The sequence below is a fragment of the Marmota flaviventris genome, chromosome 2 (assembly GCF_047511675.1).
Source record: "Marmota flaviventris isolate mMarFla1 chromosome 2, mMarFla1.hap1, whole genome shotgun sequence".
NCBI classification, from domain to species: Eukaryota; Metazoa; Chordata; class Mammalia; order Rodentia; family Sciuridae; genus Marmota; species Marmota flaviventris.
In genome coordinates, this window is record NC_092499.1 from 160,410,117 (window position 1) to 160,435,085 (window position 24,969).

The 24,969-nt window shown below is 40.0% G+C and overlaps 2 protein-coding genes across 2 annotated transcripts in view; both read right to left on the minus strand.

Moving 5' to 3' along the window:
• Dtd1 (D-aminoacyl-tRNA deacylase 1) overlaps positions 1–10,875 on the minus strand; it is a 191,997-nt gene extending 181,122 nt beyond the window's left edge. The window contains exons 1-3 of the mRNA XM_027921062.2: positions 10,738–10,875; positions 5,346–5,436; positions 2,928–3,163 (exon numbers count right to left, since the gene is read on the minus strand). Coding sequence (XP_027776863.1) covers positions 2,928–3,163; positions 5,346–5,436; positions 10,738–10,780 — 370 coding nt within the window. The 5' untranslated portion in view covers positions 10,781–10,875. The remainder of the gene's footprint in view (positions 1–2,927; positions 3,164–5,345; positions 5,437–10,737) is intronic.
• Positions 10,876–22,903: 12,028 nt separating this feature from the next.
• On the minus strand, positions 22,904–24,750 carry Smim26 (small integral membrane protein 26). Its single transcript, XM_027920618.2, has 2 exons — positions 24,571–24,750; positions 22,904–23,261 (listed from the first exon to the last, which is right to left on the minus strand). Exons 1-2 carry the CDS (start codon positions 24,683–24,685, stop codon positions 23,095–23,097), a joined length of 282 nt encoding a protein of 93 aa, XP_027776419.1. The 5' UTR covers positions 24,686–24,750; the 3' UTR covers positions 22,904–23,094.
• Between the last annotated feature and the right edge of the window lie 219 nt (positions 24,751–24,969).

Here is a 24,969-nt window from a genome sequence, read left to right on the forward strand (position 1 = left end):
CAAGGCAAGCACCCTCCCGCTGAGCCGCAACTCCAGCCCTTTTCTCTTATATGTGGAAACTAGAGAGGAAAAAGGAAAAAGAAAGGGGTAAAGAGTCCATGAAACAACTACAGCCTAATACGTCTCATGAACAAAAATGCAAAAATCCTCAACAAAATATTAGCAAATTGAATCCAACAATGTATAAAGAGAATTAAACCACAATCAAGTGGGATCTAGCCCAGGTATGTAGGGCTGATTCAACATTCAAAAATCAATTAATGTAATCCATTGCATCAACAGGCTAAAGAAGAAAAAATCATATCATCATATCAACAGATGCAGAAAAAGTATTGGCAAAAACTAACGTCCATTAATAATAAAAAGCTGGGCTGGGGATGTGGCTCAAGCGGTAGCATGCTCGCCTGGCATGCGCAGGGCGCTGGGTTCGATCCTCAGCACCCATTAAAAAAAATCATAAACTAAAAAATAAATATTTAAAAAATAATAATAATAATAATAAAAAGCTACAGTAAACTAGGAATACAAAGGAACTTTCTGAACTTGATAAAGAATATTGAGAGAGAGAGAGAGAGAGAGAAACTAGAAGCTTTCCTGTTAAAAGCAGGCACAAAGCAAGAATGTCCTCTCTCACTATTCCTTTCCAATACTATACTGGAGGTCTTGGCTAATGAAATAAGGCAAGAAAAGATATACTGATTGGGAAGGAAAAAATAAAAATATTTTTGTTTGCAGATTACTTGATCATCAGTAGAGAAAACATGAGTCAAAAACAACAAAAAAAAATGAAACCAATAAGTGATTATAATAAGTTAATATACAAAAAGCAATCACTTTCCTATATTCTAGTAATGAACAAGTGAAATTTGAATTAAATACATGACATTATTAACATTAGCATTCCCATAAATTATATGCTTAGGTATAAATCTAACAAAACATGTACCATATCTATATAAAGAAAACTATAAAACTGATAAAAGAAATCAAAGAACTAAATACATAGAGCAACATTCCATATCATAGAGAGGAAGATTCAATATTGTCAAGATGCCAGTTCTCAATTTGATCTACATTCAATTCCTTCCAAATCAAAACCTCAACAAGTTATTTTGTGGACATGGACAAAGTGATTGTAAAATGTATACGGAGGAGCAAAGAATTAGAATAGTCAACACATTATTAAAAGAGAAAACACCATGTACAACCAGAGGAATGAGAAGTTGTGCTCAACTATGAATTTGCAGTTTATGATAACTTCATGTGCTAAACGGGCATGGCAACAAATCTCTTCCTGGGTCCAGTCTAGTTTAGTTTTGACTAAGATAAAACAGGGCTCAGAAGAATTATTTTCGCACTTTGTGGATCAATTGTATAAAACAGCTAACAGGTCAACAGGGGATCCAGATGCCTGTGAATTTATCATTAAGTAGCTAGCATTTGAAAATGCAAATAAAATTTACCAGAACATCCTCAGACCCCAGAGAAAAAAGAGGATCGTTTCAGAATTTATTCGCCTTTGTGCAGATGTCACTCAGACCCAATTGCAAGGTATTATGCTTGCAGTGTAAATGAACTATAGTACATCCAGACAAAGGAATATTATTCAGTGTTAAAAAGAAATGAGCAATAAAGTCATGAAAAAGGAACTTTAAATGCTTCTTGCCAAGTAAAAGAAGCCAATCTGAAAAGGCTACACACTACATAATTCTAACTGTATGAATGACACTCTGGAAATAGCTAAAACTATGGATAAAATGAACATCAGTGGTCACTAAGAGTTGTGGGAAGAAAGGAATGAATAAACAGAGCACAAAAGATTTTTAGGGTAGTGAAAATATTCTGCATGATACTCTAATGGTGGGTACATTACATTATAAATTTATCTAAACCCATAGAACACACAGAACCAAGAGTTAACACATATGGAAACTATGGACTGTGGTTGAAAATTACACATCAGTGGAGGTTCATCAGTTACAACAAATGTTTTCTCCCTGGTGGGAGATACTGCTAATGGGAGGGCTTTGTATGTGTAGGGGAGGAATATATGGGATATCTCTCTATCTTCCTCTGAATTCTGTTGTGAACTTCATACTGCTCTAAGAAACGTAAAGCATTTTAATTGGATGTAAACTATCTCATAATGTTTATATTGATTATATGTTTAAAAAAATCATAATATTCTGAACTAGGTTAAATAAAGTATATTTTTAAAAGCAACTTCACTTGGCTCATTTTACTGTCTTTTTTTGGGGGGTGGGTAATTGAGTTCCATCCTAGGGCCTCATGCATACTAAGCACACACTCTACCTGTGAGCTATACTCCCAGCCTCTTTTTACTTTTTTTAATTATAGCTATTAGAAACTAAAATGACAGGGCTGTGGGGTATAGCTCAGAGGTAGAGCACTTGCCCAGCATGTTTGATCTCCAGGATAGCAAGAACAACAAAAAATAATTAATAAAAATAAAAATTAAATGACATATTTGGCTCACATTTAGGGTCCACACTCTGTTTCTATTAGATAAGGCTAATCTAAACAATCAAAGAAACACCACAATATCAGACACACCTCTGGGCTCTTAAACATTTTCAAAATATAAACAAAAGAATGGAGAAGGGTAAATAGTATCAAGAGCATTCAGAGGGCATGTGTTAGGTACAGCTGCAACAGTGGTAACAGCTATTATTTCATTTTAAGTGGCCAATAAATATAAACAATGGTTTTCCAGAAAAAGAGATGCTTCAGTTGTACATTCACTTCTCCCTCTACTTGGAGGTGTCCCAGGGACACCCTTTCTGGGTGCAGGCTCACTCTCTTCACTACTTTGTTTTCTTTGTAGTACTGGGGGTTGAACCTGGGGCCTCTTGCATATTAGGTGAGCACTCCACCACTGAGCTATGCCCCCAGCAACTCCTGCCTACCTTTGATGAGCTCTGGCCTGTAAGTCTTGCGCAGCTGCTCCAGAAAATTGTTGTAGAAGCCCTCTGCCTGCTCTGTGGGCATCGCCAGGTGGAAGTCAGGCTTGTTCCCCTTGAGGACACACTGAAGAGTAAACTGGCTGACACACAGCACCTCATACTGTTTGTCCATCACACTTTTTGACCAGTGCTTACCACTCTCATCCTCAAACACACGCAGGTTCAAAATCTTTCGGACCCTAAAGAGAAAAAGAGTGGTGAGAGCTACATGCAGGATCACAAGGCTCCCAACACACCCTGTAAGCCCAAAGTGTCCCCAGCATCCTGCCAAATAAGAACCTAATGGTGACTCCATCACTTACGGATGGTGTGACCATGGGCAAGTTACTAATCCGCTCCATGCCTCATTTTCCTCATCTGCAATACTAGGTAATAACAGTCCTAACTCATATGGTTTTAGGGGGGATTTCCTTCTTTTTTGTCAGTCCTTCCAATTTACAGCAACTACTGGTGGGAACAGAGGCCAAAATGACAACCACACCATAGTCAGTTCCTCCAAGTTAGAGCTATATCCATACCTAAATCCAATGCTGATTTTTTACAGAAGAATTCAATCTTTACACAGGAATAAATGAAACCCCATCTTATACCCCTTCTTAGAGTTATTCAAAATAATCAATATGCAAATACTCTGAGAGAAAACTTGTAAATATTGCAAATGTACAAAAAGATCTAAGAAAAGGCACCTGATAATTATGTCATGTACTTCTTGAGCCCTGAGGGGCTTTCCCCATACTTGTAGATTACAAAGGACAGCCACCAAAATTACATATAAGAGGTTGTGAGGGGAAAGGGAAAAAAAAAAAAAACAAGGGAGAGAATTAAATTACAGCAGATGGGGTAGAGAGAGAAGATGGGAGGGGAGGGGAGGGGGGTAATAGAGGATAGGAAAGGTAGCAGAATACAATAGTTACTAATATGGCATTATGTAAAAATGTGGATGTGTAACCGATGTGATTCTGCAATCTGTATTTGGGGTAAAAATGGGAGTTCATAACCCACTTGAATCTAATGTATGAAATATGATATGTCAAGAGCTTTGTAATGTTTTGAACAACCAATAAAAAAAAAAAAAAGGACAGCCACACCTTGGAAGGAACTGGACAGGTAAGATTTAAGAACTACAAAAGAACTGACTGCATGAAAGCTGAAATTTCACCACCTGAGAGCCACCTTTGAATGATGTTAAAAGCAAAGGCATTTCCAAGGGCTCTAAATATCCTAATCCATTGACTCTTCATGTGGGTGTCCTCTGCAATGGGTACTATACTCCCACTCCACAGCCAGCGTGTGCCTTACATTGAATCACATCTCTTAATCACTAATTAAGTATTAGCTGTCCACTATGTCAGAGCCATAGAAAGACTCAGACCTAAGGTCTCAGTCATTAACCACTACCATCTTCTACTCCTCTTTTAGCATCCAGGGAGGGTATAGTCAAATACTCAATACCAAGAGTGCAATATTAACATTCCTATAGTGGTATCAAACTGTCCTATCAGTCATTGACACCTTAGTAGGAATTAGGTTCCAAGTGGGACTTCCAATGTAATAACAAAGGCACAAATGGGCAGAGTTATACCCAGGCTCTTCAAACCAAGGAGCAGAATATATAGTGGCCAGAATCGAAGCAAATGTGTCAACTGGTGCAGGGGAAAAAAAGTCAGTCCTTCCTGAACTTGCTCTACCAAGACAGCTATCAGGTAGCAGCAATGGCAAACTCCCCTCCTTCAGTAAAAAAGCACCAATTTCAAACCCCAGTAGCCCAGATTCTAATTTGGGTTCAGGCTTTTTGCTAAAGTGTCTGTGAAAAACCAGGAGACAGAAATTTAATCTAAGTTCCAGGTCCTTATGTGAATCCCAGTTGCTCAGAAGGCTGAGGCAGGAGGATCTCAAGTTCAAAGCCAGCCTTGGCAACTTCGCAAGGCCCTCAGCAACTTAGCGAGACCCTGTCTCAAAATTTTAAAAAATAATTTTAAAAAGGAGCTGGGGATGTGGCTCAGTAGTGAAGCACCCCTGGGTTCAAACTCTGGTACAAAAAAAAAAAAAGACAGAGAGAGAGAAAGAGAAAACATTAATAAGAGGCCCTGTTTTGCACAAAGAGGCAGAGCTCACAGGTGTAGTAACAAACAGAGATGGAGGCTAAGTTGTGCTCCCACTCTGTTGCTGACTGTGGTTTGACAGTTTATTCTTCCTGGGTCTCACCTGAAACACAAAGATAGCCATACTACATCCAATGGGAGGATGGACCAAGATGACAGGGACTCACTCCCTTCAAAGGCACAAAAAACTATAGAAGTTGCCAATGAAACCACTATGTATCCCATGCACATGGCAATGACAGAGAAATTTGAGTCTTACATGTGTTCCAGTTCCTTCTGTGTATCTTCCAGTGAAATACCCAGCAATACACAAATGCCACGTCCAATGGCACTTATCTGCTCTTCTCCAACTAGAAAGGAATCAAAAGGGAGAAAAGACTTAACAAACAGGTATCATGAGTGCTTAGTGTTATTTTACACATCACACATACTTCTCATAATTTCCTTGGTTTAAACTGAGAGATATCCAAAAATCAAATACAGGGAGATGACAATAATTCCCGTACGTTCTGATTTTATATCGCAGGATTTTAGGGCAACATTTTCATATGCATTACCTCAGGTAATACAGGGTAAAACATCTGGAACTATCTTTTTTTAATATTTTTAGTTGTAAGTAGACAAAATACCTTATTTATTTATTTATTTTTATGTGGTGCTGAGGATCAAACCCAGTACCTCACACATGCTAGGCAAGCACTCTACCACTGAGCCATAACCCCAGCCTCAACATCTGTAACTTTCTATGATCAAATTTGGCCACCTGTAAAACCAGAACAGGGTTTTCCTCCCCCACAAATAATCCAGCTAAGCTAGATTAATTCTTAGAAAAGAGATTTCTGTTTTTCTTGGAAATCAGCAAACCAAGTAACAAAATACATAAAGCACAAAATGGAAAATGTTCCCATCATTTTAAAAATGTTTTTCCTACTTACTGCAGAGCAGATAAATACATTATGCATAAACACTATGATTTTAAGGGGTAGGGGTATAGCTCAGTAATAAGGCGCTCACCTAGCATACACAAGGCCCTCGGTTTGATCCCCAGTACCACAAATGAAAAAAAGAGAACAACAACAAAAATATAATTTATGCATTAAGCTTCACCTCAGAAAATTGCTGTTATTTCCCAGTGTAGTTCAGTAGTAACAATCTAAGCCAATGGTCTCCAAATCATTTAAAGCAGGCACCCCATCCACTAAAGAAAATCTCTTTCCATACACTGTTATATTTGCGCATGTATTTATAGTCAAAGGTATGCCCTACTAAAGTGGACAATATCACAAATGTTGCCATAGTACTTAGGCCCAGAGTCATCACAATGACAATGACGGTGAATCTAAATCCATATCTCAGTGGTGATCGTGATAATGTCCTCTTTTTTGACAACTTTTTGCCCAGTCACATTAGATTACTGTTGTTTGATTACTGCATTGCATACTAATCTAATGGTCCAATCAGGACTAGAACAGTCAACTCTGCCAGTTTCCTGTTATTTGCTTCTACTGAATAGTAATATGTATAAATATACCTAACAAAGCAGCACAGACTGTATACCACATTGCAATACACTGCAAATTAAAGAAAGAATGAGAATCTCACCTCTTTCTTCAAGTGTCTGACAAGGGACCACCTAACATTCAGACCCTAGGGGAACACCAGTATCAATCTATTTCCGAAATACTAGCAAAGTATAATTTCTCTTATTTTTATGCTAAAAAGTATTTTAAAATATTTTCTTTAGTGCTGATTTTCTTATAATAGACTATTTGTGATTAATTGTCCTGTGAGCCACTGACTCAAAAGTTGAAACAGAAATAATCTTTCCAGAAATAAAGAGTAAACAACTGGGCTTGGTTTGCTTGTCTGCACTGCTTTAGAAAAAGTCTTCTGGTTTTATTTGTTCTTCAAATAAATCAACACTTTCTACAGTGTCAATATGCTTTCTAAACACAGTAGATTTTAATTAATTAAAATAATGCACATACATTGCAGAAAATTTGGAAAATACAAGAAACAGACGGGCATGGTCACACATGCCTGTAATCCCAGTGGCTCAGGAAGCTGAGTTAGGAGGATTGCAAGTTCAAAGCCAGCCTCAGCAATTTAGCTGAGGCCCTAAGCAACTCAGTGAGATGCTGTTTCTAAATAAAATACATAAAAAGGCTGGGGATGTGGCTCAGTGGTTAAGTGCCCCTGGGTTTAATCCCTGGTACCAAAAAAAAAAAAAAAAAAAAAAAACCCAAAGACAAACTTTAATTGTCTTTAAAATATTAAAACTTTATTATTTTAATGATTTTTTTTCTTCAGTACCAGGAACTGAATCCAGGGAGAGGTTCTACCACAGAACTACAGCCCCAGCCCTTCTTATTGTTTATTTTGAGACAACTTTTTCCTTAATTGCCATGGATGAACTTGAACTTGCAATCCTCTGGCCTCAGCCTCCTGAATCATTGGGATTATAGGTGTGGGCTGTTCCTATGATTTCCTTTTGATATTTTCTTTGTTCATTGGTTTTATTTCATATTTGTTTGTAACTGCTATAATCATAAAACTTTTATATTTAGATATAAATTTTGTGTCTAATCTTTTCTCTTAACATTACATAAAAATTTTTCTATGTCAAACTTCCTGAGCACCTTTTTTTAACAGTTGCATCCTATTCAGTGACTGACTAAGCATTTTATTGGACACATGGTTTGTTTCAAAATTTTCTCTTCGATAAGTATGTGTAGAGACAATTTTTGTGCATAAAAGCTTTTTCTACAATTAGGATTACCTTATAAGAGTAGATTCTCAACATTTTTATAATTTATTATCTTCATAAGAAATAAAGTATGCCCCCAAAGTCTATATATGACACAGACATTGCCATCTTATTTTAGAGCAGTTTTGCCCTTTCTCCAGGAACAAGCATAAGAACCTGGAGGTTCAAAGGGTTCTTTTATGATAAACAAATGGTTTGCTAAGGGAAAAACTTGAGAATCACCACTGTAGACAAAAAGATCACAGGGCTGGAAAAGAGCAGAGATGTTTGCTCAATTTCTCCACAAAGAAGTGGCATGGGAGACCCCTTAAAGACATCACGATCTCTGAAACATTATATACACACCAGAGTTTACTTGCTGAGACTTAGTGATGGACATGGGGGTTACTGTGTTATTTCTTCTATTGAATGTTTGAAACGTTTCTGAATAAAGTTTTTAAAGTTAGGAGTACAGCTCAGTTTTAGAATGCTGCTTAGCATGCAAAAAGCACTGAGTTCAATCCCCAGCACCATAAAAGAAAAAAAATTTAACAAATAACCATTGTAAAAAAAAAATCAAAATGTGTCTGACCAATCTTTTTTTTAATATTTTTTAGTTGTTGATGGAAATGTATTTTTTATTTATTCATTTATATGTAGTGCTGAAAATCGAACCCAGGGCCTCATGCATGCTAGGCAAATGCTCTACCCCAGCCCCTGATCAATCTTATAAAAGGAACCTGCCACATAACAAGATGTGTGAGTTCTGCTACTTCGTCCTTGCCATAAAATAGGAAGTGGTGTTTCAAAACCTCTAAAATGAAATGTCATTCAAATGCTGCTTTCAGTGAATCCACTCAAATTTCTTGGGGAATCCAGAAGATCCTTTGCCATTACAACTCAACTAGAAGGTCTGGATAACTCAAGGGTCCCTCCATATTGAGAATTCCATGGTTCCCCAATCTAGAATTTCCAAATAACTTAACATGTTCTCACAATTTAATCCCCTTATCTTTTTTTTAATCTTTTGGTTTAACTAAAAGTATACAATTTAATGTAGAGGGGGTTTGTTTGTTTGTTTCTATGCTGGAGATTGAACCCAGAGCTTCATGCATATTATGCAAGTAGTCTACCACTGAGCTACAGCCCCATCCCTACAATTTAAGTAGTAAATTAAAAGAACTCAAACTCTGCCAGATGCAGAGCCTGTAATTCTAGCTACTTGGGAGACTGAGAGAGGAGGATCACAAGTTTGAGGCCAGCCTCAGCAACTTAGTGAGTCCCTAAATAACTCAGCAAGACTTTGTCTTAAATTTTTAAAAATAAAAATAATTAAAAAAAAAAAAAAAAAGGTCTGAGGATGTAGCTCAGTGGTAAACAGCCCCGGGGTTCAAACTCCAGTACCAAAAACAAACAAAACAAAACAAAAAAACCCTCAAAATCCATTCAGCAAATCTCACAGAATAAATATATATCTTCAATACTCCAGATTGCAGGACAGAAATTGGTTCAAGGGGAAGAAATTCAAATTTGTTGGTGATGACCATACAAAACAGACAGCAAGATTCTCCCAAATAAACAAAAAGTCTTGTCTATGAATTCCGCCCCCCCCCCCAGTTTTTGTGAATGTGAATATTAATTGAAATGCTATAAACCCTTTGAAAACTCCAAGAACCCCAGTTCTGGCCTACCCCTTACTCCTTATTATTCCAGGATCATTCCAAAACCAAAGTTACCCAACAGCTTACTAATAAAGGTTGAAAAGTAGATCTAAACACGTGATTTTGTTTCTTGGGGGGTGGGGGTTGTTTTGTTTTTACATTTATACTTCCTGGACTCAAAAACACATCTTTGGTGTAGACTGGCTTGGAGGAAAGAATATCTGGAATTTTTTTTTTTAAATTAAAACAATGTTTTTTGTTTTTGTGGTTTTGTTGTTGTTGTTGTTGTGAAAAGGGGTCTCCCTATGTTCCTCAGGCTGGTTCCTGGGCTAAAATCATCCGCCTGCCTCAGCCTCCTGAGTAGCTGGCACCCCTGGCTTGAAACAATATAATATTGCCAATAATAATTTATAAGACTAAAGACAATATAAAACCTGTCATTTGAATTTTTTTAATACCTTTCAAATCAAAGTTTCAGTACTTACAACAACTACACTATCTACGTTAATTATCTGGACCCCTGTTGTAGAGGGTTCAAATGATGACTAATGGTTGGGTGACCTGATCCACAGAAATTAGAAAAGAGAAATATTCCATCTCAAATTCTTTAGGTTCTGACCCATACTGGCAGGGTTCAGCATGGGGAAGACCTGCATCCAGGGACTGGGAACCTTCTGCATCTGGTCTAGGCGAAGTCACGTGCGTGTACACAACTGTCAGAGCTCATCAGAGAAGCAACTCTTCACCTCTGTGCATCTTATCCGGAGTCAAGCTCCATAAAAATTGGGATGTGCAAACAAATGGGCAAAACTGCAGCATTCAAGGTAGAGCAGTGGGAAGAGGGCGGAGTCCCCGCTCCGGAAATGCTCCCTACGTGTTGTTTGTGCAACAGTGTACTGAAGAGTCGGCCAGGGGGACAGTCGCAGGTTCTGCTACACAGTACGCAGGACCAAAAAGAAAGAAAGAAAGAAAGAAAAATGACGATGATAACGATGATGAGGTGCGCTTAAACTAAACCCAAAACGGAGCTCCGGAACCAGCGGCGCGCGGCCGCCGGCCAGGCACGTGCGGGGCGCTCCCGACCGCAGCGCTGCCCCGGAGCCGAGGGGAAACCGGGGCTGCGGGGACCGAGCTCACCGGGGGCCCGCAGCAGCCCCGAGGATGGTGCCGAGGAACCCCCTCGCGGGACGGCGGGTCGCGGGGGTAAGGGGCGGCTCCTCCCGGCCCGGCCCCGCCCGACTGACCTGTGACGCTGGCCCGGGTGACGCGCTGCACCACAGCCTTCATGGCGGCGGCTGGGGCGAGTGGGGCGGCGCCGCGCTCTGTCCGGCCTCGCGACTCAACGGGCGACTCCCCCGGCCGGCGCCCTCTGCGGGTGACACCCGGAAGCGCGCCCAGTTCGACCAGGTCGGCAGGGGCCTGCCCACATCAGCCACGCCCACCCGCCGATTGGTCCCGCCTACGTCAATCACGCCTACCCGAGACCTAACCCCAACCCCGCCCATCCTCTATAGGCCCCGCCCCATCAACAGCGGCGCTCAGCCTAAACTCTAGCGTCCTACAACCCCTGGTCAAGCCTCCCACTCCAGCCCAGTCCCTGGTCAAGCCTCCCACTCCAGCCCAGATTCCACTCTGCCCAGACTGACCACTGTCTCTGCACTGTTTTTCTTCTACCTCATCCCCAGTCCTAATAACCCAATCATTGCTAAGTCCCAACTTTGTCCTGAATCCTATACCTGTTTTTTCCCTTCCTCTTTCCCACTCCTCTGCCACAGATCCTCCCAAATTCCTCCCTTGCCTTCCTGTCTCTGCAGCTTGTCAGATGCCAAATACAAAAGGAACTGCTGCTAAAATAACCATTTAATTATATAAGTATTATAAGTATTTATTTGATTTAGCCATGCCATAATGATAAATAATGGTGATTCTAGAATTCTGACTCCTCTAGTAATGCTAACAATTAGGCTTATCAGAGAGTTACTACGGAATTTGAGTGAGAGTATGCAAAATTGCTTGGAATATGGAACTATTACCCTAACAAATTATTATTATTGTTAAAAAATAGTTCCATCTCTATTGAAGGATATGGAAAACGAAAACCAAGACAGTGTAACCTAAGAGGAGGGAGGGAGGAAGGAAGAAGGTGAAATATTCATCTCTTCCCAGTGACAATGGGTCCTGAAGGGAGGAGGCGGATACTGAGTGATGGGCCCTAGACTTTCACCCTTTCCTATTGCCAATGAACCCTGGAAGGAGAAAAGAAAATAGTGAAGCTCTGGGTAACAATGGATCCCAGGAAAGAAGATATGCAATGAACACTGGGCTTTGAGCTTTCATCCCTTCCCAATAACAATGAGTTATGGACTTTTTATAACTTTTTTCCTGATTGCCCAAACTGACACATTCTGCTGCAGTCTCCAATGATTAAGCCACCCTCATTGTAAACTATAAAACACAGACCCCTTCTGTAACCAGGGGGCCATTTTCTACCCAGAAAATGAGCTCCTCTGATGACTGACTCTGCTGCTGAATAAAAGACATAGCTGATCCATGAGTTCTGCTCCTGTCCTGGTTACTTGTGCTTTCATTATGGTGCCGAAACTCTTTTGGGTGTTTTTGATTACATCTATAGCTCAGTGTAAGAGCATGTTCTTGGCGTGCAAAAAGCAAAGGCAGAAAGAGACAGAAAGAAAGATTGATTTCATCTCAGTGTGTCTTCACCTTGAAGGCCTCTAAAAATAATGTGGCTGAATGTTAAATACTGAATACAAAATTACCTGAATGAAATGGTCCAAGTGAACATTACAGTAATGAGAAATCCCAATATCCCAATATTGCACCGTTCCAGAAGGACACAATAACTTTTTGTGGGGGGGGAGGCTACCAGGGATTGAACCCAGGGGTGCTTAACCACTGAGCCACATCCTCAGATCTTTTTATATTTTTCATTTTGCAACAGGGTCTTACTAATTTGCTTAGGGCCTTGCCAAGTTGCTAAAATTTGATTTGAACTTATGATCCTCAGCCTCCCAAGCTGCTGGGATTAAAAGTATGCGCCACCATGCCTGACCACAATGTCAATTTTAAATTACTTCTGCCAAAAAAAGAAAAAAGAAATGTAAAACCTGAATCCAATCTTGAAGAAACATCAGACAAACCTAAATTAAGAATATTCTAACAAATAACTAGTCAGAATTCCTCCAATATCAAGGAAAAAAAAGTCTAAGGGACTATTTCAGATTAAAGGAGACTTTTAGAGAGACAGAAAAACTACATATGACCCATGAACTTGGATTGCATACTGGCCCAAAAGGGAGAGGGGTTTCATTATCAGGACATTAATAATATTAACCTCCTCAGAGTTGATAAATCTCTAAAATAATTTGCTGAACTCAGAAAAGCACTATACCCATAATTATGGGTTTATTATAAATGATATAAATTGGGACCAGCAAAATGAAGACATGGGATAAGGTCTACGAGAGTTTCAAATGTAGCGTATCTGTTCTCCCTCCGTGTGGAATCAGGGTTCTTCACCCTTGAGCACATTAGCATGTTCACCAATTGAAACTGAAACTTCAGCCTCCAAGATTTTAACTGGGGTTTCATGATCTTAAGTGTGATTGAATCATTGGCTACTTGGTTGAACTCAATCTCCAGCTCCACCCTTTCCCCTCCTGCAGGTAAGGCTAGCTCCAAGTTCCAGCATTATAATCACACAAATGGTCTTTCCAGTAAACAGTTCTCATCCTGGATTGTACTCATTAATGTAAACTCAGCTATGATCAAGGGGTTCATGTACAACAGAGACACTCCTATCACTTGGGCAATTCCAAGAGTTTTAAAAGTTCTGTGCCAGAAACCCAGAACAAAGACCAGACAAACTGTTTATTATGTAACAGGGATAGAAATCCTGAATTCCACCATTAAATCCATTAACTTGGTTCCTGAGGCTTGCCTTGAACCTATCATCCTCCTGCCTCACCCTCTCAAATCACTGAGGTTACTGGTGTACACCACTATGCCCAGTGAGGCCCTGGCTCTGATCCCCAGCACTGTAAAAAAGAAAAGAAAATCTTCTAGACAAATTTTAGCTATTTTGAATACAATACAGTACTACTAACTAAAGTCATGATGCTGCATAGAACACCAAAATTTGTTTCTTCTGATACTTTGTATCCTCTGACCTACCTCTCAACTTGCTGCATCCACTTAGCCTTACACCTATCCCCCTGGAAACCACCATTCTACACTCTTTTGCAGTTGAAATATTTTTAAAAAGAAGGAAATGTATTCTGATATATTTTTAAGTATATGCAAACTTGGTGTGCTGGCACACCTGTAGTCCCAGCAACTCTGGAAGCTGAGGCAGGATGATAACTTGAGCCAGGAATTCAAGACTGTTGAGGGCCACAGCTGAGTTGGGATGACACATGGCATTTTTGCCAGAAGTAGTGGTTGAGAGGTGATGCCAGCGAGTTCTCGCGGAGTACCTGTTGAGTTCCAGTTGAGCTCTCGCGGGATTCCCGAAGAGTTCCCATTGGTTGGGGAAGTGCAGGAGGAGGGATATTTCCGGTTGCTGGTTCCTGGACGAGCCGCGTGGCGTTAGGGAGAAATTCCCCGGGGAGCATGTGTGGAGTGTGCTGGTGGAGTTCAGAAATAAAGTTTGTTCCTGCTTCAGTGGCTCGTGATTTGTGCCCAGTCTGCCCTCGCGCGGAGCCCCGTTCTCTGGGAACTCACCTCCCCGCGGTTCAGGGAGGGTCCTGTTAGGGCCGCTATTTGGCCCTAGTCTCAGACCTTCCCAAGGGACATGGGGTAGAGTGACGCATCGCACTCAGTTCGTAGCCCCACTGATGAGATTCCCTCCGCCAGTTTAACAAGACCCCATATCTCCCTCTCTCTGTATATATATGTATCACATATATATACATACATATATATATGTATATATACATATATATATGCATCATATATATTTATATTAATGTTTTATACATAAATGCAAACTTCAACTTCGATTAAACTCAGAGCACTCATTAATGTTTTGGTGCCTTTCTTGAGGGAATGAGTTCACTGTTGTGGGAGTTCAGCTTCCTTTTCCCTACATGTATCTGCTTGCCTTTCCATTCTCTGAAATGAGTTGAAGCAGCATAAAGCTCTTAGACTTCCCAACTTTCAGAACTGTGAAACCAAATAAACCTCCATTCTTCATAAATTATCCATGTCAGATAGTTTGTTATAGCAACAGCAAAACAAGCTAAGACACTCCCTGAAGCACAATTTATAAAGACAGAAATCAAACAGAGGAGTGGTGACTGACTTCAAGGAGTGGAAGTGCCAGAAAACTAAAAGTCTGAAAAGGAGACATTGATGAGAAGCCAGATATTTAGTTCCAGAAACATAAAAGTTCTCAGGAACTGAAAGCAACAGGTACAGTTGGAGGTAGGCTACACAAAGAGGGACATTCAAGTCTGCAGAAGCAACAGTTAGACCCCCAGTTGCCCACCCTCACTCCCTGCACTTAGCCTGGGAGAGATCCAAGGTTTCTGTTCTGGTAATCCTCATGAATATTAGCCAGAGCAAGGATGGGGATATGGCACTGGAATAAGTGAAAATCTCTACTTTAAACCAGCATCTCAAGCTCCTCCCACTCTCTGCCTAGGATAGTAGAGAGAGAACTCTTCTCTAGGGAACTGAGCTGTAGACATTGGTGTTTCCATTGCTCCCAATAAAATTTCTAGCTTCCTGTCAACAGTGGACATTTATCATGGAATTTACTGCCTACCATTTTGCAAACATCCTTCCTATATTTGGGAAACTTCTCACCTTAGAAGTCCCCACATCTCTGCCTGTTAGTGCCAGGTGTAGCTCAGTGGTAAACTACTTACCTAAGATGCACAAGGCCCTGGGTTCAATCTCTAGCACAGCAAAAAAAAAAAAAAATTCAGTTTAAAAGTTGAATTATACAAGACATAATGTATTTGCTTACTTTTTAATGCCTGTCTCACCCACCAGAAGGTAAAACTCCATGAGGACACTGTTTTGTTAATGTAGGGCAAACACACAGAGCAGTGCTGGCAAAGTAAGGGCTCAGCAAGTATTTATTGAATGTGAAAAATTATGCAACAGACCTCTCCAGAATGTGCCACTTTAGCATAAAAATTATTTTGAGCTAAAGTCATTTGAAAAACAGCTAAGTTACAGAAAGGGTTCTATGACCTCCCATTTTCCCTGTGCAAGGAGGAGACAAAACTCCTATATGAAAGACACTAGACCAGGAGGAAGGAACTATTCTTACAACCAAAGATGGAGAGTAAAGATCAGAATTCTGTACAACAGACCTTGTCAAAATTACTCATCTTCCACTGGACGCAGTGGCGCATGCCTGTGATCCCAGCGGCTTGAGAGGCTAAGGCAGGAGGATTTCAAGTCCAAAGTGAGCCTCAGTAACTTAGCAAGGCCCTAAGTCACTCAGCAAAACCCTGTCTCTTTAAACAAAATATTTTAAAAAGGGCTGGGGGCGCTGGGGCTGGGGCTCAGTGGTAGAGTTCTCATCTCACATGTGTGAGGTCCTGGGTTCAATCCTCAGCACCACAAAAATAAAATAAAAAGATATTGTGTCCACCTACAACAACAACAAAAAATATTTAAAAAAAATAAATAATTAAAAAAGGGCTTGGGATATGGCTCAGTTGTTAAGTGCCCCTGGGTTCAATCCCTGGTTCAAAAAAAAAAAATCACTCATCTTCCTTTGGACATCTATACATTTTAGCTACTTTTCTACAATTGTTTGTCTTTGTTCAACCCAGTACACTAAGGACTTAGATTTTGCCACTTGTTTGGGTCTCCAATGTCCCAAGGAGGCTCCCATGTACAAATAAATATCTATATGTTTTTCTCTAAGTTTTCATATATCATTTAATTCTCAGACCCAGCCAGAAAAAAGTTTTATCTTCTCTACAAATGTATTAGTGAATGAATGTCTTCCCCCAAAAAGTAGAATACAATAGACAAAAGAGATCAACAATAGTTTAGAAAAGTTATTAAATAATGAAAAACAGTCTGGAGTGTCTATTAGGAATTCCAGACAAACAGAAAAAAAAAAGTTAAAATGTCAAGGAGGAGTTCCTAATAAAAAAACTCCCCACAATTAAATAAGTTTTTCAATAAATTAAGAGTCCACTGAGTGATCATTCTAATGAATCTTTTAAAAGTCCTATTAAGTGCATCATTGAGCAATTTCATAACACTAGAGATAAAAAGTTTCCTAAGACCTTCCAAGAGGGAAAAGAGGAGGAAGGAGAAGGGAAAAGAAGGGGTGGGGTGGGGGAACAGCTCATAATCAAAGGATTAAAACTTCTCACCTGCAGTATTGAAATTGCTAGTATACAAATGATTGATATTTTCATAATGCTGGGGGAGAATATGACTATCAAACCTTCAATTCTATACTCAGACCTACTAGAAATAAAGTATGAGAATGAAAATGAAGACGTTTTCAGATATGAAACAATCTTAAAAAATCATATACCCTTTTTTTGCTGGGCATGCCTGTAAGGATCACAAGTTCAAAGCCAGTCTCAGCAAGAGTGAGGGGCTAAGCAACTCAGTGAGACCCTGTCTCTAAATAAAATACAAAATAGGGCTGGGGATGTGGCTCAGTGGTCAAGTGCCCCTGAGCTCAATCCCTGGTACCTCTCCAAAAAAATTTTAAAAATCATATACCCTTTTTTATGGAGACATAGGCCCAAGAAAAGAGAGAGAATGTTACTGGATCTCAAAGGAAACAGCAAAGAAAATAGTGTGTGAAGCAAACTAGGATGATCAGTTCAAACTGTAGCAAGAGAAAAAAGAGCTCCTCTTCCTCCACCCAAAACAAACAAAAAAAGGAACTGATAAGGGCAGGAAATTTTTGTGTAGGAAATTATATTGATAAGTTAAAGGGCATAGAAATAATGGGAATGGGAGATAAGCACCAAGAGAATTAAAAAAAAAAAAAAGATGCAGTTAACTCCAGGAAGAAAAATGTTATATAAAGAACATGATTATAACTAGGCACGATGCTGTACCCCTGTAATCCCAGCTACTTGGGAGTCCAAGGCAAGAGAATCTCAAGTTGGAGGACAGCCTGGACAACTTAGCAAGACTATCAGAATAAAATTAAAAATGGCTGGGGATGTGGCTCAGTGGTAGAGTACTTACCTAGTACATGGGAGACTCTAGGTTCAATCCCCAGTACTGGGAGGAAATAGTGAGAAACCATATTTGCATAGTTAAAGTAAGATAAATATTTATTATTGTTTCAGCTAAAGTATGTAACAGTTTTTTGGGGAAGACAGTTGGAAAGACAGTATTGGGGAAAAGGACCAAATCCTGTTAAACAAATCCCAGGTTGAGCAAGGGTTTAGCAGGCCTGAGCTGGGGAGAGGGAACCACCAAAGTCCTACACAGAGGGCATAGGAAGCTGCTTTAGTGGCGAGGTCTACTTGCTATCACAGTCTCCCATGTGGTTCAACTTCCAAAGCATGAATGTGGAAACTAAAGCCCAGGAAGGATCTGTGAAATGGGGGAATCTCTGCCTGTGCTGAAAAGTCTGCACCCAAACAGAAGCCTCCCAGTGCTGATGTGTGGCACTCCACGTGGTGCCAAGCAGTGAATTCCTGAGTGGATGAGATTGCTGCAGATTCTCTGCCTGATCTCTCTCATACAACACAGCAAAGCCAGCTGATCAGGAGGGAGGGGTTCAACCTAGGTCTCACTGGCATTTAGGAAGAATGAAGCTGAAAGTGACATCTTGAAAACTGAGTGTCTATGTGCTTAATATGAGGCAAACACATTGCTGTTTCCACTTGACACTTCTTCCAAAAAATTTAGCAAAGCTAGAACATTCATGGAAAAGTAGTGAGCCTTACCATTCCTTCATCTTCAACTTCCAGGAGCAAAGAGACTGTTATCTTTAAACACTTCTCTGACCTGGGAGCAGTGGTTCATGCCTGTAATCCCAGCTAAAGAGGCTGAAGCCAGAGAATCACAAGTTGCAGGCCAGCCTGGGCAATTTAGCAAGACCCCCATCTCAAAATAGTTTTTAAAAGGCTGGGGGTGAGGGCTGGGGCTGTGACTCAGTGGTAGAGTGCCTGCCTCACACGGTTGAGGCTCTGGTTCAATCCTCAGCACCACATGAAAATTATATATATATATATATAATTTTTTTAAAAGGCTGGGGGTAAGCCATGCACAGTGGTGTACATCTGTAGTCCTATCAACTAGGAAGCCTGAGGCAGGAGGATATCAAGTTGGACCAGCCTCAGAAAGTTATTGAGGCCCTAAGCAACTTAGTGAGAACATGTCTCAAAATAAAAAAAATGAAAAGGGCTGGGGATGTGGCTCATTGGTAAAGTGTCTCTAGAAAGGAAGGAAGGAAGGTAGGTTACGGCGGGAGGGAGGGAGAGGAGAGAGAGGAAGGGAGGGAAGAGAGAAAGGAAGAGAAAGAAAGGAAGGCAGGGAGGGAGGCAGGGAGAGACAGACAGGTAAACAAATGCCATATGATTGAAAAATCAAAAACTATAAAAGCTTATTATTTAGAAATATAGACAGACCAGAAAAAAATAGCTGATAGTTGAAAGTGGGGAAGGGCAAAGGAAAAACAGGGATTTTTTGTTGTTATAAACTTTTGAGGGGCTGGGATTGTGGCTCATTGGTAGAGTGCTTGCCTAGCATGCATGAGGCACTGGGTTCCATCCTCAGCACCACATAAATGTAAAATAAAGATATTTAAAAAAAACTTCTGAGCACTATTTTAGTTTTTAAAACACATTTGTTGTTTGATAAATTTTTAAATTAAAGCAAGCCATTCTAGTTAACAGTGTTGGAATCAATTGGAAGCAACTGAAAGTAGAGACAAGGAGAGTACAGAGTAGAGTGAACATGAGTAAAGAGATTGACGATTAAACTAGAGTAGTGGCAAAGGGAATGGGGAGTAGGGGGTGGAGTGGAATAGTCATGCACAATGACAGACTATACATAGGACAGTAGTTCCATCAAATTATAATGAAGGTGAAAAACTTGCCTAGTGAAATAATAGCTAAAGAAGAGGCTAGAGGATAGCAGACTGTGTGAAAAGAAAAAGAACCCCCAAGAAAATGCACAGCCAATGGTCTAGTAGCGTTTAGAAACCTCAACAAGTTCTGGCAGTTTGAAAATATGGACACCAACACCCAAAGGTCTTCATTGATTAGAAGTGTTTATGGTATGTTATCTGCTTACAAGCAAATCTATCATGAAAAAAAAAAAAAGAAACCAAATAAATCACCATGAACATGTACTTTGGAAAGAGCAACATCACTCCAAAATGAGTATAAGGAAGGTCTTTTAGGAGGTGTTCCAGAAGGCACTGTCATCATAGGAGGTGACAGCTTCACGTCTATCATTGCCCCTGAAGAGCTTCCTGTGAAGGAAGACACTGATATATTGATGATCCTGGCCCTGTGTAGGCATACTTAATGTGTATGTTTATATCTTAGTTTTAAACAGAGAAGTTTTAAAAGAATTTTTTAAATGTTTTAAATAGAAGCATATAAGATAAACATGTAAAGAAAATATTTTTCCAGGTGCACTGATGCAAGCCTGTAATTCCAGCAACTCAGGAGGCTGAAGCAGGAAGATTGCAAGTTTAAGACTTGCCTTGGCAACTCAGCAAGACCCTGTCTCAAAATAAAAAATAAGATAACATGAAAATAAAGGGCTGGGGATATAGCTCAGTGGTAGAGGGCTCAGTATTTGGAAATCAGAAAATATCTTTGTGTAACTGCAATATGTGTTTAAAGTGTATTATTACAAAGGAGTCAAAAAGTTTCTAAATTTTAAGTTTAAGCCTGGTTTGTTGGTCTACTCCTGTAATCCCAGCAACTCAGGAGGCTGAGATAGGAAGAGCATAAGTTCAAGGCCAGTCTCAGCCACTTAATGAGACACTGTGTAAAAATAAAAAGGGCTGGGGATGTAGCTCAGTGGTAAAGTGCCCCCGGGTTCAATCCCCAGGTATTCCCCTCCCCGCCAAAAAAAGTTTATAAAGTAAAAAGTTATAGTAAGCTACTTGATAATTAAAGAAAAATATTTTTTGTAATTTATTGTAGCCTAACTGTACAGTGTTTATAAAGTCTACAGTAGTGCAGTATGTACTGGGCTACACAGTTACTAACCACTCACCACTTACTGACTCTGCCAGAGCAAATTTCAGTCCTAAATGCTCTACTCAGTAGTTGCCTTGTATAGGTGGATCATTTTAAAATATTTTTCTTTATGTTTACTCTACATTTAGCTGCTTAAAATACCTTTGTGTTATAATTGCCTGCAGTACTCAGTATAGTAACATGTGGCACAGGTTTGTGACCTGGAAGAAATAGGTGATAGGCTACACCAACTAGGGTTATGAAAATCTCTTATGATGTTCACACAATGATGAAATCATCTAGCAACATATTTCTCAGTATATGTGCATCATTAAATGACCCATAACTGTTTTTCAGGTGGAAATGACAGGCTGTGTGACTAGAGGAGTGAGAAGGAACAGGAAAAGCGAAAGTCTAGAATGACAGGTTTCTAATTTTAACAACTGAATATTCTAGGAAGAGACGAATAAGTTTGTGGTAAAAGTATTAATCTAAGTGACAAATGAGTTTGAGGTAGCTAAAGAACATCCAAGCAGCCATGCTAGATGGATATGGATTTTAAGTTTAGGAGATGTCTGGGTTTAAATGAGAAGTTTAGTGAAATAGATCTATCCAATAAACTCAGCTCAGTCCCAAGAAAATCAATCCAAATGTGCCCTTGAGCCACAATAGTTAATGGATCCTGGGTAAATTGACTGTCTGGTGAGAACAGAAGTTCAAGTTTATTCTAGGTGTGACCTATTAACGGCTCTCACCTGACAGAAGTCAGTCCCTCAACCATTTGCCTTGTTTCTCTGGAAATCACTGAAGGTGGGCAATGTTTTCTATCAGGTTCGTGCTATAGTTCCAATCTTTCCCATACTTCTGATTCGCTTCTCACCATCCCTGTATACCACTGTCTGCTATTTCTTGTTTGATGCCAACCAAATTGATCCAAAACACCCAAATGGCACTGATCCACACTTGATCTCTGATATCACTTGGGAAGATGAGGTCTCTGCTGTTGACATCTGGAGGTACTTGCTATTTTGGAATCCTTGTCGCTTAGGTTGACTGCATCAAAGCAGTGCTCAAGCCACCCATGTGGTGAAACTGACAAATGAGAAATCAAAATGAGGGTCTGAAAGTTATTGTTCTGTAGGAGAATTCAGAAACACTTGATTCCTGCCCTGTACACATTCCTATCCCTCATAGAGTCTCAAATAGCTATGAACAAGAAAACACTAAATTAAGTTAGAAATGAATGCCACTTTATTAATAACTGAGGCAATATTTGATAATCTACAAGGCAGGGGTCTGATAAAAGCTGAACTGCAGCTCTCACAAGGGTAGAAGCCAAACATCAGAGCGAGGAAAGGTTAATCAGAACTCAGCACTGTAGCTGGGAAGCAGTGTCCTCTAAGGCTAGCTCCATTACTACAGAGCAGGAAGAAAAAGCAGCCAGTGTGCAGCAGGAAAATAAATAAGGCAGAGAGCCCAGGTAGGCTCAGTGAGTAGCTACTTCTGCTTCCTCTCCAATTCCTAGTGTCAGGCCCTCTGAAGACCTCAATATATTATCTGCTTTAATTCTGTATTCCCATTGCACTTTTGATTTAAACTCACTTGTGTGGGTTTGTTGCTTGCAACCAAAAGTGACCAATGAGGAAACTGATATCACCCTCAGTTTTTAGAACAGAACTAGCCAGTTGGCCTACAATCTATACCTGCTAAAGGAATTGGGATTTTGCACTGATACTAAAGAACAGGTCAAGTCTATTTAATTCAAGAATTATAAGCTAATAAAAATTAAAGAAAAAAAAAGAATTATAAGCTAATTCATAACATTCTTACCCAAAACCCAATAGTACTCAGAGGGCTAGTGAATCCCAAACTAAACATCATGATTTTGTTGAATCTATCTGTGTGTGTGTGTGTGTGTGTGTGTGTGTATAGGGCAGGGGATCAAACCCAGGGGTTGGTGCATGCTAGGCAAGCACATTACCGTAATTCAGGGCTAAATCTCCAGCCCTGAATTATCCTTGTAAAGACCACTAAGGCTCTGTCTAGTAGCAACATGAAAAAAATATGAAGTTACGGGAAATTAAGCTTATGGAAACTCTCAATGTGAAATTTCAAACAACTTTTCACTCGTGAAAATAGAGGAATACTTCTTGAATTATGTGAATTTAGTTTCTTTCAAGGAAATATTTATTACATGGTACATGATTATTCTATTCAGAAACAAAAATGGAAATCAAGTCATCTGTAAAATTTTTTAAAAATATTTATTTTTTAGATACAGGTGGTCACAATATCTTTATTTTTGTACGTGGTACTGAGGATCGAACCCACTGCCTCACGCATGGTAGGTGAGCGCTCTACCTCTGAGCCACAACCCCAGCCCCAACTATCAAATTTAAATGCTGAACCAAAGTTCTTATTTATAGAATTCATCAATCATGATTCCGATCCAGAACTACCAGTCCATGATTTCAAATACTCGAGGATCTTCGTAGTGTATGGAACACAATCTTCTTTATATGTGACAATCGTTTCCACATAAAACTGTTTTGGGGACTCAGGTATTTCACTTGTTGAGACATCCTTTTGCTCTACTTCATTACCTTAAAAAAAAGGAAACACCTCAATTATTAACTTATGAAGCAATTGTTAAAGTCCTGGAAATAAACAAAGGTAAAAATTATGCCATCAGATGCCTGTACTTTCTTTCTTTAAAAAAAAAAACAAGACTATTCAGGAGGCTGAGGCAGGAGGATTTCAAGTTTCAGGTACAGCACAGTAACTTGGTGAGTCCATGCTCAGAATTCAACACATTGTTTTAAAAGGTTTGGGGATATCACTCAGTGGTAAAGCAACCCTGAGTTCAAACATCAGAATTGAGAAAAAAGAAAAAAAAAGTAAGGAAAAACATGACCACTAGAAATTAAATACTTAAATACTGGACATAAATACTTAATATTCATGAACAAATGACACTTTCAGCACAAGTTTCACACTACAACTTTACCGAGATATATATGTATGTATATGTGTGTGTGTATATATATATATATAAATACACACACACACACACACCATACAATTAACTCACTTTAAAAGATACAATTTGCTCGGGGCCCAGTAGGGACGCTGAGGCAGGAGGATCGCCAAGGTCAAAGCCAGCCTCAGCAACTTATAGCAAGGCCCTATAGGTAATTTAGCAAGCCTCTGTCTCTAGATAAACTATAAAGAGGGTTGGGGATACGGCTCAGCGTTGCGCTGGGTTCAATCCTTAGTTCAATCCTTCAAACAAACAAACAAAACACAAACAATTCAATGGTTTTTAATATTTTCAGATTTGTGCAATCAGTGATTCTGGTATCTTTTCATTCCGTATAAAACAAAACAAACAACAACAACAAAAAAAACCCTCATACCTGTAGCAGTCACTCCCATTCTTCCCCACACTTCACATTCTTCCCCACACCACACTAACCAACTTTCTATCTCTACAGATTTTCAACATATATTTAATGACTAAGGGATTCCCTTATCAGCCCAGTAACTGGAAAGATTTAAACAGTACTCGGGTGCTAAAAATTCTAAAATTAATTGCTCGCCATATGCGACGAGGGCGAATGATTCAAAGCATCACTTGGTTAAGCTCTCGTCCCGGGTCTCTGAAATTCCATCTTGGCCTTTACAGATTTACTTTAGTCAATAAACAAGACTTCGTTAACACTATCTTAAAAGCAATTGCTGACATTTAGTTATTTGCAGAGTCCATTATAACAAAGGGCTCTAAGCCACCGCTTCGTCTAGCCTACCAGAATAAAACTGGAACTTTAAAGCCAGGGCAAATCTCGTCCATTACCCTCCTGGGAACTTCCCACGGATGGCGGTGTGTCAGCAGGCAGGCCTGGAGAACCCTACCTGGTGGCTTTTTTTTCTGGCCAAAGTAAAACGCGGAACCCAACAGAGTCCAGGTGCCCATTGCATAGACCACAGACATCCGCCGGTACCAGGTCGTGGCCCGTTCCGGGTTCATGGCGCGGCATCTCCTAGAGTCCAGTCGCCTGTAGCCCAGAACGGAAGCAGGTCTCCGGACCAATCCGTTACCGGAGCCGCCGCCACCAATGAGAAACAGGCCTCGCGGCCACTTCCTGCCTTAGCCGCGGTGCATCCTGGGGCGTGTAGTTCAGAAGTCGCTCTCCACTCGCACGCTTGAGCTGGGAATGTTGGGATCCAAGACTAGTGCTAGCTACAGCACGCAACAAGTGGTGGGGAACAGATGGTAACTTTTCAGAGCCGAAACCTCTCACTTGAAGAATT